At 54.3% G+C, this 13,817-nt stretch overlaps 1 protein-coding gene across 3 annotated transcripts in view; it reads left to right on the plus strand.

Annotated features, from left to right (window-relative positions):
* Window positions 1–13,415, plus strand: part of BCAS4 (breast carcinoma amplified sequence 4) — an 82,648-nt gene extending 69,233 nt beyond the window's left edge. For 2 of the 3 annotated variants that reach the window (XM_514721.7, XM_001168029.7), the window contains one exon: window positions 12,356–13,047. In XM_514721.7, coding sequence (XP_514721.2) covers window positions 12,356–12,478 — 123 coding nt within the window. In that variant the 3' untranslated portion in view covers window positions 12,479–13,047. Of the gene's footprint in view, window positions 1–12,355; window positions 13,048–13,283 lie in introns of those variants that run through there. The other variant, XM_063803110.1, reaches the window with a different exon arrangement.
* The last annotated feature ends 402 nt before the right edge of the window (window positions 13,416–13,817 follow it).

The raw sequence follows: 13,817 nt of genomic DNA on the forward strand, positions 1-13,817 counted from the left end.
GGTGACAGTTTGAAATGCCAAGGCAGGGCCCCTTTGTCAAACTTACTAAGAACTTCAAGACAGGGATAGCAGAGCGGTAGCCCACGCCCGGGGCCTGATTGCATGGGTTTGCACACTCCAGAGGCCGGCCTGGTCTGTTGTACAAGCATCACGCCGGGGAGTGAGTTCCTAAACCCCACTGAGTCTTAGTTCCCATGGCTATAAAATGGGATCACCATTCATATCCCTGCAGAGGATTGTTGTGTGTGATCATCAAGATAGAGTAAGGGGGAGCTGCTATTGTCCTTACTATTGATCATGATTGATTTTTTTTTTTTTTTTTTTTGACAGAGTCTCTCTTTGTCACCCAGGCCGGAGTGCAGTGGTGTGATCTCAGCTCACTGCAACCTCCACCTCCCAGGTCCAAGAGATTCTCCTGCCTCAGCCTCCTGGGTAGCTGGGACTACAGGTGCACACCACCATACCTGGCTAATTTTTTTTGTATTTTTAGTAGAGACAGGGTTTCGCCATGTTGGCCAGGCTGATCTCTAACTCCTGACCTCAGGTGATCTGCCCGCCTCGGCCTCTCAAAGTAGCATTATTGATACCATTTAACAGCAATTGTTATCTGTGTTATTCCCCCGGCACTTTGCATCTGCCGCCTTCTGTGTGCTTTATTTATATTTAAATGAGCTTTTGGCTGGGCGCAGTGGCTCATGCCTGTAATTCCAGCACTTTGAGAGGCCGAGGCAAGCACATTACTTGAGGTCAGGAGTTTGAGACCAGCCTAGCCAACATGGTGAAACCCCGTCTCTACTAAAAATATAAAACTAGCCAGGCATGGTGGCGCATGCCTGTAATCCCAGCTACTCTGGAGGCTGAGGCAGCAGAATTACTTGAACCCTGGAGGCGGAGGTTGCAGTGAGCCGAGGTTGCAGTGAGCCGAGATCGCACCACTGCACTCCAGCCTGGGCGACAGAGCAAGACTCTATCTCAAAATAAATAAATAAATAAAAATAAAGATATACTTGTGTGTCTATGGTGATGAGACACTTACAGTCAGTGGCCATGTGACAGGAGCAAAGCCCAGGCGCCTTGGTGCTCAAGTAGGATGACTCCGGCACAAACCATCAATTGGAGGAGGGAGTCAGGACTCTAGGACAGAGGGATGGGGAGGGGCAGGAGGAAAGAGGGGACTTGGCCCATGGACAGCAGAGTTTGTTGGCCAAGTTTGGAGGGACCAGACTCGATCAGGAGCTGGTGCCCCATGGAGCCCTGGTTTTGGAGGGTGCCGTGACACCGACTCCCCCCACCTGCTGTCCCTGTGTGTGAGCTTGGATTTAGTAGCCAGCAGCTTGGCAAGACTTCTGGGGCCACTCCTCTGCTGGTTTCCATGTTAACGCTTTTCCTCCAGCTAAAAGCAGAATCTGTGGGAATCCAGGAACCTTCCAGAGCTGCTCCCTAGGGTCAGCATCACCTTAACAAGATTGCACCAGCTTGTCCCTGCTGCTGGCTCGCCCTGGACACCGGCTGCCAGCTCTAGCAGCCCCAAGCCCTGTGCTTCTGTCACTAGGGCCTCGGCAGCCTCCCATGTCCACCAGCTGCTGTGGTCACTGGGCCGGCAGAGGCTGGGGTCAGGGCTGGGCTGGACTGGGCAGGAGGATTCAGATGGGAAGGGGCCGGTGCCCACACAAGCTCTGCAAGGCTGTCCAGCCCAACCCCGAGGGCAGGACTGGACACGCAGGGGCTGCCCACAGAGAAATGGGAGGGGTTCTGCTCACAGCTGTCAGAGTGTTCTGGAAGACTCAGGGCCCTGGAGCAGACACAAACATTGCAGGCAGGACAGGCTGAGGTACAGAAAGCCCGGAGCCAGGACATAGCAGGGCACCCAGGACCTAGGGGACAGGCCCTGGGGGCTGGCAGTAGTGGGGGCTGCCACCAAGAGCTCAGAAGAGCCCAGTTGAGTCTCTCCTCAGCCTTTGACCAGCTGGGACCCTGGGCACGTGGCCTAGCCCTGTTCTCTCCAAGCCCGCTTTCTCATCTGTACAGTGGGCATCAATCATCACAGGTCCTCACTCACGGCTCTTGTAAGCACTGGAGGAGACAGTAGGGGAGGGACAGCAGCCACTGGCCGTGGTGGGGGCCCCAGGTCAGTAGTCCCTTACTTGTAGGGCTCAGAGTAAGCAGAGGCCTCTCCACCGGCATCCTCTTCAGCCTTACGGAGCCTTGGCCTGGTGGTGTGAGCCTGGAGCCACTGCCAGCTTGGATGCCCATAGGGCTTCACAGGTCCTGCAGGCCAGGCGGGGACAGTGGCAAACCAGACAGCGCATGTCATGACTGATGGGGCAGCTCACTGCACCCTGCAGGAATGTGGGCCTGCGGTGGCCAGATAGCTCAGTTTTTCTAGAGAAATAGGCACTCAATGTTTATTTGAACATCCCAGTTCTTCACTGTTGGCAATGAACTCATTTTTAAATTTGTCTGCAAGCCGGATGCTGACCAAAGGTGACCCGTTTGTGCTCTCTGAGTGGGCCAGATCAGGCAACCCCTGAGGGTCCTGAGGTTGGAGGGCAGATGCTGAAGGGACATCCTGGTTCCTGACTGAGAGCTCACCCCCAGCCCCACACAGCTCCGGGGGTGCCTGTGTGCTGGGACAGTGCAGATGCTGGAGCTGGGCAGGCCTGGGGTCAAACCCTAGCTCTGCCAATTCCCAGCTGAGTGGTTATGGCCAAGTGACTCGCTGAGCCTCAGTTTCCCCTTTTGCAAAGTGAGATGGAGGTTCCCTGCCTCTCTCAGCCGCTGTGAGGATGAATGCTCTGTGACCTTTCAGGTCCCATCGCGGGCCGGGCACTCTGTAAATGCTCCGTTCTCGGTCACTGAGGTTGAATTAAGAGAGGCTGGGGCTTGGTTTATGGAGTGAGACTGATCTGTTTCTTCTGTTGGCTTTAAAAAAAACAATTATAGAATTAGAGCGAAGTTGCTATGATAGTACAGAGACTCTCTTTGTACTCCTTGGCCAGCTTCTTCTGTTGTTAACATTTTACTGTGTGCATTGTCACAGCTAAGGAACCAACACTGACACATTATGAACTCAAGTCCACAGTTGCTTCTGTTTCCCTAAAGTGTTTTTCTGTTCCGGGATCCCATACTACATTCAGTCATCATGTCTCCCCAGCCTCCTCTGGCCTATGACAGTTTCTCAGACCTGCCTGTTTTGTTTTGGTTTGGTTTGGTGTTTTTGGTCTTGGGTTTTTGTTGTTGTTGTTGTGTTTGAGAGAGGGTCTCGTTCTGTTGCCCAGGCTGGAGTGCAGTGGCAAGATCATGGCTCACTGCAGCCTTGACCTCCAGAGCTCAAGCGATCCTCCCACCTCAGCCTCTCAAGTACCTAGGACTACAGGTGCATGCCACCATGCCCAGCTAATTTTTTTGGGTTTTGGGTTTTGTCTGTAGAGATGGGGTCTCCCTGTGTTTCCCAGGCTGGTCTTGAAACCCTGCACTCAAGGGATCCTCCTGCCTTGGCCTCCCAAGGTGCTGGGATTGGCCAGGCATGGTGGCTTACTCCTGTAACCCCAGCACTTTGGGAGGCCAAGGTGGGCAGATCACTTGAGGTCAGGAGTTTGAGATCAGCCTAGCCAACATGGTGAAACCCTGTCTCTACTAAAAATACAAAAATTAGCCAGGTGTGGTGGCGCACGCGTGTAATCCCAGCTACTGGGGAAACTGAGGCATGAGACTCATTTGAACCCGGGAGGCAGAGGTTGCAGCAAGCCAAGATCATGCCACTGCACCCCAGCCTGGATGACAGAGAGAGACTCCATCTCAAAAACAAACAAACAAAAACACCCACACAAAGTGATGGGATTACAGGCATGAGCCACCACGCCCAGCCTCAGACTTTCCTTGTTTTTGATGACCTTGACAGTTTTGAGAATATCGGATAGGTATTTTGAACAATACCCTTTAATTAGGGCCTATCTGATGTTTTTCTCATGCTTAGACCAGGGCTGTGGGTTTGGGGGAGGAAGACCGCAGAGGTAAGGCGCCCTTCACATCATAGCAAGGATACTCAACATGGCTCAGCACTGATGCTGCTGGACGTGGGTCACCTGGCCGAAGTGACGTTTGCCAGGTTTCTCCACTGTGCAGTTTCTTTCCCCACTTTCCATACCCTGCTCTTTGAAAGCAGGTCACTAAGTGCAGCCCTACTCAAGAGAGGAGGGGCAGATGCAGACAAACAATTTGGAATTGTTTTGGAACGATTTTGAGATTTGTATCTTCTCCTTGTCTGCTTGCTTTTGCATCTAGCAGTTGTCAATTCTTGGGTGATCCTTTCTTTCTTTCTTTTTTTGAGTCAGAGTCTTGCTCTATTGCCCAGCCTATAGTGCAGTGGCACAATCACGGCTCACTGCAGCCTCGACCTCCAGGGCTCAAGTGATCCTCTCACCTCGGCCTCCTGAGTAGCTGGGACTACAGGTGTGTGCCACCATGACCAGCTAATGTTTTTGTTTTTATAGAGATGGGGGTCTCGTTCTATTGCCTAGGCTGGCCTTGAACTCTTGGACTCAAGCAGTCCTCCCACCTTGGCCTCCCAAAGGCTAGGATTACAGGCTGCCATGCTCAGCCTGATCCTTTCATTTCATTATCTAAATAACCCGGGCTTGAGTCCTAGCTCAGCACATTCACTCTCTGTGTGACCTGGGTGACTCACTATTAACAGAGGGATCATGAGAACAAGAGGATGTATACATCAGGCTGCACCTGGTGCTTTGAGCAAATAGGTTGGTGTTTTTTCCTACTTGTGACAAGAAGTACTAAGGTGGCCCGTTGAGCTGACAGGGTGTCTCAAGGAAGTAGTCAGGGACCCAAGCTTCTCCTGGCTGCTGTTCTGCCATCCGTAGCAAGTGGATTTTGTCTTCCTGGTCTCAAGGTAGCTGCAGCACCTCTAGCCTCACTGCCATGCTCCAGGCAGGACTCAGCGAAGCTGATGGCGTTATCCCTGTTTTGTAGAGGAAGAAAGTGAGGCAGAGGAGGATGAGAAACCCTGCCTTAAAGAGTGCTGTGAGGTTAGAAGTAGTGTCACCTGGTGTGTAGTAGGCATGGTTGTTTTCACAGTAGGATGGGCCTCTCTCAAGCTCCCTGGCACTGGGGGTGCCCAGTGCCCTGGGGGATGAAGGTGGGCCTCTAGCAGCAGGCACCTGAGCTCCTCCACTTGGCCGGCCTGAGGCTTCAGGCTCACAGGGGCTGGCCCAGGCTCTGGTGGGGCTGTGGGTGGCTGGGGCAGACCCTGGACAACCTCGGATCCCAGCCTGCGAGTACGGGTACAGTGTGTCCACCCCTTCTTTTGGGGTGGAGGATGCTGGGCCCAGCAGCCCTGTTGACCTGTGCCTCTTGCCTGGGCAAGCCAGGACTGGCTGGGGCTGCAGTGGTCACCCAAGAACAGCCAACCACATAAAAGTCAGGCCCAAGGACAGTCACTGAGGTGGGCCTGGCCTTGCAACTGGGTAGCCATGTCTGATGACCTACTATTCAGTGCTCACTTGGAAGGGAGATACAGGGAAGGGTTTGTTGTTCCTGTTCTATTTGGGAGAACAGATTGAATTCAGAGGCAAACTATGGTCTAGGGATCAAATCTGGCCTGCCACTGCTTTTTTTTTTTTTTTTTTTTTTTGAGATGGAGCCTCGCTCTGTTGCCCAGGATGGAGTGCAGTGGCGTGATCTCAGCTCACTGCAACTTCTGCCTCCTAGGTTCAAGCAATTCTCCTGCCTCAGCCTCCCGAGTAGCTGGGATTACAGGCACCCGCCACCACACCCAGCTAATTTTTGTATTTTTAGTAGAGATGGAATTTCACCATGTTGGCCAGGCTGGTCTCGAACTCCTGACCTCAGGTGATCTGCCTGCCTCAGCTTCCCAAAGTGCTGGGATTACAGGCATGAGCCATCACACCCAGCCTGCCATTGCTTTTCTAATAAAGTTTTAATTGGCACACAGCCATGCCTTCTGTTTACATATCTATGGCTGGATTTATACTACCTGGGCAGAGTTGAGTGGTTGTGACAGAGACTGTGTGGTTTGCAAAGCCTAAAATATTTACTATCTAGCTCTTTACAGAAAACATTTTGCTGACCCTGACCCAAAAACCATGCAGGGTCAGGGAGGTGCGATTAGGGCTTCCCGAGAGGGAGATGCGGGTGGGCCCAGACTGGCGAGGGGCTGCGGCGGGTTTGTAGAAACAGGGCAGCACAGGGCAAACGGAGGCCCTGAGGTGGTGGGCTTGGCTTTAGAGCAGAGCTTGTTCTGACTGGGGGGCTTCAGAAGAGAGGCTGTGAACCCAGCTGGGGCCTGAGGCTTCACCCTGTCACGTGCTGTGACAGCCATTTGGGGTCTTTGTGAGAAACGGAGCTGCTGGGTGTTGCGGATTGCCGGGGCCAACTCTGAGGCTTCGGCCAGACGCAGCAGGTTACAGGAACCGTGGGGATCTCAGGCTGGGGCTCTTCAGCTCAGCCACCCTCAGCCATGAGGGACTGTGGGCCCGGAGTTGCCCAATGGTCTGATTTTCCAAGAGAAACCGGCAGTCTGCTTTTCACGGGAAATCTGATTTTTACATGTTTGCAGTTAATTCCATTTTTACAAAATCACAAAGCCGACCCAGCACACATGCATTTGGCCTGTGCCCTGCAGGTCTGGGAACTCAGGTGTGCAGGGTGGACGCAGGGAGCTGCGGGGGTGTGGGGAGACTCTGAAAGCAGCCAGGCCCTGCGCCCCAGCACTCCCTGTGGCAGAGGCGGGCCTTGGGCTGGGGGTGGGCTGCGGAGGAGCTCACAGCCGTGTCAGGTTTCTGTGTCTTGACCTATCCTATCCCAGAGCAGAGAACATTCCTGCCTGCGGCCCGGGAGGAGGGGGTGGGGAGCCGGATTCCAAAGGGTTGGACGCACCTCCTGGACCCCAGCGGGGACTCATTCCCAGCCGGAGGGCGAGAGGTGGGACGTGGAGAGCTCTGAAGTCTTCTCTGAGATTTTCAAGGGTGAAAACCCCAGGGTTTGAGTTTGCTGCTCCATCCTCAAGGAGCCCTAGAGGGCGATGGGCAAGGGCTGGTCTTGGAGCTGGACAGGCCCGAGTGGACCCCGGCTCCAGTGCTCCCTCCCTCCCGGGACCCCTGAGACATAGCGACTCCTCCCTTGCAGGCTGCCATGAGAGTCCAAGAGAGAACGGGTGTGAAAGTGGTTTCCGTGGCATGCGGGTGTGCCAGTGAGGGGGTCTGCCTCTGGGGCGTGGTCCTGTCCACCCGCCAGGGCGTCTGCAGCCGGACAGCCCTGCGGGCATCTGGTTGTTTTCAGCCTCACACACCAGCCCTTACCTGCTGATTCAGGTGGCTGGTTTCAAAGCACTTGCTGCCACCCCTGGGGGTTTATTATCTATTTCAGGCAGGACTCTTAGTTACAAGCAACCCTGGTCAGTGTGGCTTAAAGAAAGAAGAGAATTTTGAGGCTCATGAACAGGAAAAGCCCCAGGGTAACTCCAGCCTTCAGCAAAATAGGGTTCACGCGCTCCAAGTGATATTGGCAGGACTCTGTCTTGCCGCGTCTTCTAACTCTGCATCCTTCTGTGCGGGGTTCATTCTCAGGCGGGCCCCTAGTGGGGTGGCAGGAGTGGCCTGTCACCTGAACTCCCAGGAACCTCTGGGGAGAGCATCCCTGTCCCAGTAGCAAGAATCGCAGTGGCCCTGTCACATGCTTACTCCTGGACTGATCTCTGTGGGTGGAGGGTGAGCTGCTCACATGGGCTAGGCCTGCTCTTGGCCCCAGCCTGAGCTGTGGAGGAGGTGGGGAGCTGCTCGGATGGGGAGTTGGGCACAAGGGGATCCCTTAGAAAAATCAAGATGCAGCCGGGCATGGTGACTCACGCCTGTAATCCCAACACTTTGGGAGGCCGAGGCAGACAGATCACTTGAGGTCAGGAGTTCAAGACCAGCCTGGCCAACATGGTGAAACCCTATCTCTACAAAAATACAAAAAAATTAGCCGGTTGTGGTGGTGGGCGCCTTTAGTAATCCCAGCTACTCAGGAGGCTGAGGCAGGAGACTCGCTTGAACCCGGAAGGCAGAGGCTTCGGTGAGCCAAGATTGCACCATTGCATTCCAGCCTGGGCAACAGAGCGAGACTCTGTCTCAAAAAAAAAAAAGAGGGGCCGGGCATGGTGGCTCACACCTGTAATTCCAGCACTTTGGGAGGCTGAGGTGGGTGGATCATGAGGTCAGGAGATTGAGACCATCCTGGCTAACACAGTGAAACCCCATCTCTACTAAAAATACAAAAAAATTAGCTGGACGTGGTGGCGGGTGCCTGTAGTCTCAGCTACTCTGGAGGCTGAGGCAGGAGAATGGCGTGAACCCAGGAGGCAGAGCTTGCAGTTAGCCAAGATCACGCCACTGCACTCCAGCCTGGGCGACAGAGCGAGACTCCATCTCAAAAAAGGAAAAAAAGAAAAAAAAAGAAAAAAATCAAGATGCTAGCACCCCAAGGGGAAATGGACAGACAGGCTGAAACAGCGCCCACCCATGCCCACCACTCTCCAAGACTGTGTCTTGGTCTGAAGAGGAAACACCTGAGCTTCCTGGCTCATGCCCCTCTGCCCCTGCCTGGCTGACTTCAGCCCAGTTCTCCAAAGAGCTGTGGGTTACTCACCCATGTGTCTCCAGCGTGTCCTCCAAGGTGTCAGGCTTGGGCCTGAGTGGATGTGGAGCGGCACCAGCCTCTGCAGCCTTCTGTCTGGTCTTCCAGGCCAGTGGCCCTCCTGAAAAAGGAAAGCATGCTTGTTCTCCATGGAGCCCCTGGGGGCTCCTAGTGATTGACTTCCTTTCTGAGTGCACGGGAAGCAGCTGTTCAATAATCCATTGTGACGTTTGGCCAGACACCGACAGAGCTTGTCTCCCTGCGACCCCCTTGTCCAAATGCAGGGATGACCTTTCCCCTCTGTGACCAGGAAGGATGCAATTGTTGGGGGTTTCTTACATTAGTTCTCTCCAGGCCTAAAGACACCATCACATCTAGAGCTGCCGGCGGCCTCTCGCCACTCCCTCTCCTTGGCTTCTTCATAATGATATTGATTTTTCCTCCATTTTTAGAATCCATCTCCTTGAGGGAGGAGACAGAAACTCCATCCCTCTGCACAGAACCATTTCAAAAAGGAACAGGGGGTTGGGATGAGGCCCAGCTGGCCTAGGAGAGGCCGCCTGGCTGGGCCGGACACTGGCTCTGGCCTGGCCTGGTCACTGACCCTTGCCTGGGTCCTCAGGACCAGGAGAAGAAGGGCCGTGTCTTTTCAGATCACAGAACACTCTTTGGCCCCTAGTCATGTGTCAGGATGAGAGGGGCGGGCTTTGAACTCCCATGATTCACTTGAATGTTGCATTTTCTAGATATCATGACAGCCAGATCTCAGGCCATCATTAAAAAGAAAGAAGGTGAAATTCCACACCTGTGGGTTACCCACCAGCGGCAGCCCTCTGGCTGGAGATGTATCTTGTGGCTCAGCTCCTGTTTGTGTTCTGATTGCAGTGCCATTAGGGGGACGTGTGTCCACTGACCCACAGAGGCAGGGGCAGCTGAGGAACATGCTAGGAGAGGAGGGGCAGGCAGGAATAGACCTTGTCTCCCAAGTCATCCCCTGAGCAGGCTGAGCCAAGAGTGGCTGACTGAGGATTGGCTGGGCACAACGTTCCATTCGCTGTGTTTGAGGCTCACCCTTGGCCAGGTGCGTCACTTGTCCTGGTTTTCCAGATGTGGAGGTGGTGACGCAGGCTGGTATGAGATCCCTAGATGTCAGAGCATGTTTTAGCTTATTTAAGATCCTTTGATGGTTCCCTTCTGCAACAGGCTCGGTGTGGTGTGGTGGTAAGTCAAGGCCCTGGAGCCCAGACGTGATTACCTGGCCACTCTCACTTTTGGGGGCACATGAAACAGCCTCCTGCTGTCTCCACTGTCGTCCCCAGAGTGTATTCTCTCTCCTGCTCTTCCTGAAGTGCAGACCTCATCACACACACAGCCTCCTGCTTACGAGCTGCAAAGGCCCTCAGTGCTCATGGGATCAAGGTCATAGCTTGGCTTGCAAGATCCCAGGTGGACCCCAGACCTTTGTCTGGCTTCCTCTCTGTCTACGCGCTGATCCCTGCAGCCCCCACACTCCACCCACTCAGCACAGGCTGTTCCCTCGGCCTGGAACACCGGCCCTTGGTACCTCTATACCCCCGTTCTCCTGACTCCTGGCCAGTTGCTGCTGAGGCTGTGAAGGTCCCAGACGACTCAGCACCCGGAAACTCCCCCAACCCTCTAGGATGAGCTGAGGCCCCATCTGGGTTCCCCAGGCCTTTGTGCCCGTCCTGCCGTCAGCCCGCATCATAGGGTGGCATTGTTTCTCCTGGTTCATTTGTGTCCCCACTAAGTGCCATGCCCCATGAAGGCTGGGATGGTTGTCTTGTTCACAGCTGTGTCCTCAGTGCACAGGACAGGGCTGGCCTGGTGCACTGTGAGTTGGCGGCTGGTGGACAGATGCTTGGAGGATGTGTGACTTGGGGCGGGGCACCTCCTGAGTCTTGATCTCCCCCTCTGCACTGGGGACATGGTGTCAAGTGCAGGGGGAGGGGCGGGAAGGGGAGCAGGCAGCCTGGGGAGGGGCCTGCAGAGGTGTCTGGCAGTGGGGAAGCTGTCATTGGCCATAGTCTGGAGCCCACATCCCTGTACTGACACGCAGCTTTCAGCTGTAGCCAGAACTGGGTCTCAGCCAGAGTGGGCAGAGGTGGCCAGGAGACGAGACAGTGCAGGGAGCTGGGGGACAGGGTTAGGGGGTGGTGAGAAGGTCCCCTCCCTCTGTCCTCCTTGACCATGCATCCTTGCTCATCTCCACCGGCTCCAACCAGGAGCAGTAGCCCAGGAGCCCTCTCCTTCTTCTGGTGCAGGCCGTGGTCCTTGCAACCTGGACTCTGCATGAGAATCACCTGGGAGCTGTGAAATGTCCCACACCCAGGCCACGCCCCCGACTAGAGACATCTGACCCCCTGGCCTGGGCCCCGGGCATCAGTATTTCATAAAACTCCCAGGAGATTCCAGCGCATGGCCAGGTTTGACAGCCGTCATTCCAGGTGGTTCTTGGTGACCTGGTTTTTCCTGGAGATGCTCAGCAGCCTGCAGGAGCCCGCCAGCCAGCGCACAGTGAGCGGCTTGATGGGAAATCTCCCCTTCTCCGCCTCCCTCCACAAAAATCCTCACCAGAAACGAGGAAGCACTTCTTAAAATGGTTTTGTTTTTTGAAAGAGTAGCACATGCATATGGCAGGAACTCCAGGCAGCACAGATGGGTACACAGTGGAAGAAAAATCAGTCCTGGCCGGGCGCGGTGGCTCACGCCTGTCATCCTAGCACTTTGGGAGGCCGAGGCGGGCGAGTCACCGGAGGCCAGGAATTTGAGACTAGCCTGACCAACATGGCAAAACCTCATCTCTACTAAAAAAAAAAAAAAAAGAAAAATAATTAGCCGGGCGTGGTGGCGCACGCCTATAATCCCGGTTAACTCAGGAGACTGAGGCAGGAGAATTGCTTGAACCCAGGAGGTGAATGTTGCAGTGAGCCAAGATGGCACCACTGTACTCCAGGCTGGGTGACAGAGCGAGACTCCGTCTCAAAAGAAAAAAAAAAATCAGTCATGCCACCAACCACAGCCACTGTACCCAGGCTCTGAGATGGCCCTGCAGAGCTGTCACGTGTCGGTATAGGTCCCTTTGTCACATGTCTACCCTTCTCACCTTGCTTTCTTAGTCCTTCTCTGCCAGAACATATTGATCTGCCTGGCTTTTTCTTTTTTCTTCCCCGAGACATTGTCTCACTCTGTTTTCTAGGTGGAGTGCAGTGGCACAATCCCAGCTCACTGCAACCTCCGCCTCCCGGGTTCAAGTGATTCTCCTGCCTCCGCCTCCCAAGTAGCTGGGATTACAGGTGCGCGCTACCATGCCCGGCTAATTTCTGTATTTTTAGTAGAGACAGGCTTTGACTGTGTTGGCCAGGCTGGCCTCAAACTCCTGACCTCAAGTGATCCGCCTGCCTTGGCCTCCCAAAGTGCTGGGATTACAGTCATGAGCCACTGCGCCTGGGCTGCCTGGCTCTTCTTGATGCCTACAGAGTATTCCATTGTGGAGAGGGCCTGACATGGATGCCTTGGTCCCTTTGGGTGGCCGGCTTTGGCTGTCACAGGCAGTGGTGTCAGAGGAGCTCAGAGTCTTTGGTCATATGTGTGAGTCCTGCAGGATGAACTTGTAGACCGGGAATTCCTGGGTCGTGGAACAAGTGGATCCAAATCGCTGATAGAGCACCATTTCTTGTCATTCCAGAAGTCACCTGCACCGGTGCCCGTGACGTACGAGCTGCCCACACTGTATAGGACGGAGGACTATTTTCCTGTGGACGCCGGGGAAGCACAGCACCACCCCCGCACCTGCCCTCGGCCTTTGTGAGCTTTGTGGTCTTCCCATCAGGAACACTGGAAAGTGACACTGTGTACATGCTGCAGCTTGGGGGTTTTTTCTTTGTATTGCTGTTTATTTTATATTTTAAAAATATTTTTAAAAATGTCGAGATGGGGTCTCACTATGTTGTCCAGACTGATCTCAAACTCCTGGGCTCAAGTGATCCACCCACCTTGGCCTTCCAAAGTGGTGGGATTATGGGCAGGAGCCTCCGTGCCCAGGCTGCTGCCATTTTCAAATTTCCTCCCTGCCTCATGTGAGACCACAGGGTTTGGAGAAGCAGTTGGATCCCACGTGTGGTGATGCCTCCCTCATCGGCCTGCTTGGGGTTCTACAGGGGTTGAGGGACCAGGCCTGGCCGGGGCTGATGGACAGTGGGGACTTTCCTTCTCTCCATGATGGCTTTGCAGGGGCTCCATGGTCCTTCTCTCTGTGATGGGTTTTTGCACGGGGTGTGCTCTGCCACTGTGGTGGGTGGGTGGATGCTGCTTCTGTTGCCTCCAGACCTCGGTGCCCACAGCCTTGAGGATCCTTCCAATAAAGGTGTCAAGAGCTCAGCCCTGGTCTGGTGTGAGAATGACGGGGAGTGATAGTTTCCTTTTCACCTGTGCAGTGTTTTCTAGAAGGTTCCTCCTGTGCCTCACCTGCGAGGGCCTGATCCTGGGCACCTGCTGATGAGGCTCCAGCTGAGGGAGGGGTAGTCCCGGCCTTTGGATTTCCAGCAAGAGTGCAGAGGTCATTAGGACCCCCAGGGTCTTCAAAGGCTTGTTTACCCACATTTCTTCCCATGCAGATGAGTTTCCTGCTATTGTCCTAACACTCCGGATTTCTCACTGTGGCTTCAACCTGCAATGGGTATTTCTGGAATTCCTCGAAGAGCCAAGAACACACACATAATTCCCCTATGCACATACAGGACTGAACTGTAGATCTGCATTAGAATTTCAAGATAATCTCCCTGGGCAAGGTGACTCATGCCTGTAATCCCAGCATCTTGGGAGGCTGAGGCAGGAGGGTCGCTTATGCACAGGGTCAAGACTGCAGTGAGCCGTGATTGTTCTTCTGCACCCTAGCATGTGCAACAGAGCAAGACCCTGTCCCCCACACCCCGAAAAAGTTTTTCAAGGAAGCCTAAAATAATGAATCTGGCAAGATAGAGTAGAGGCCAGGTGCAGCGGCTCATGCCTGTGATCCCAGCACTTTGGGAGGCCGAGGCAGGCAGATCGCTTAAGCCCAGGAGTTTGAGACCAGCCTGGGCAACATAATGAGACCATATCTCTACCAAAAATACAAAAATTAGCTTGGCGTGCTGGTGCACATCTGTGGT

This window comes from Pan troglodytes, chromosome 21 (assembly GCF_028858775.2).
Source record: "Pan troglodytes isolate AG18354 chromosome 21, NHGRI_mPanTro3-v2.0_pri, whole genome shotgun sequence".
Lineage (NCBI taxonomy): Eukaryota > Metazoa > Chordata > Mammalia > Primates > Hominidae > Pan > Pan troglodytes.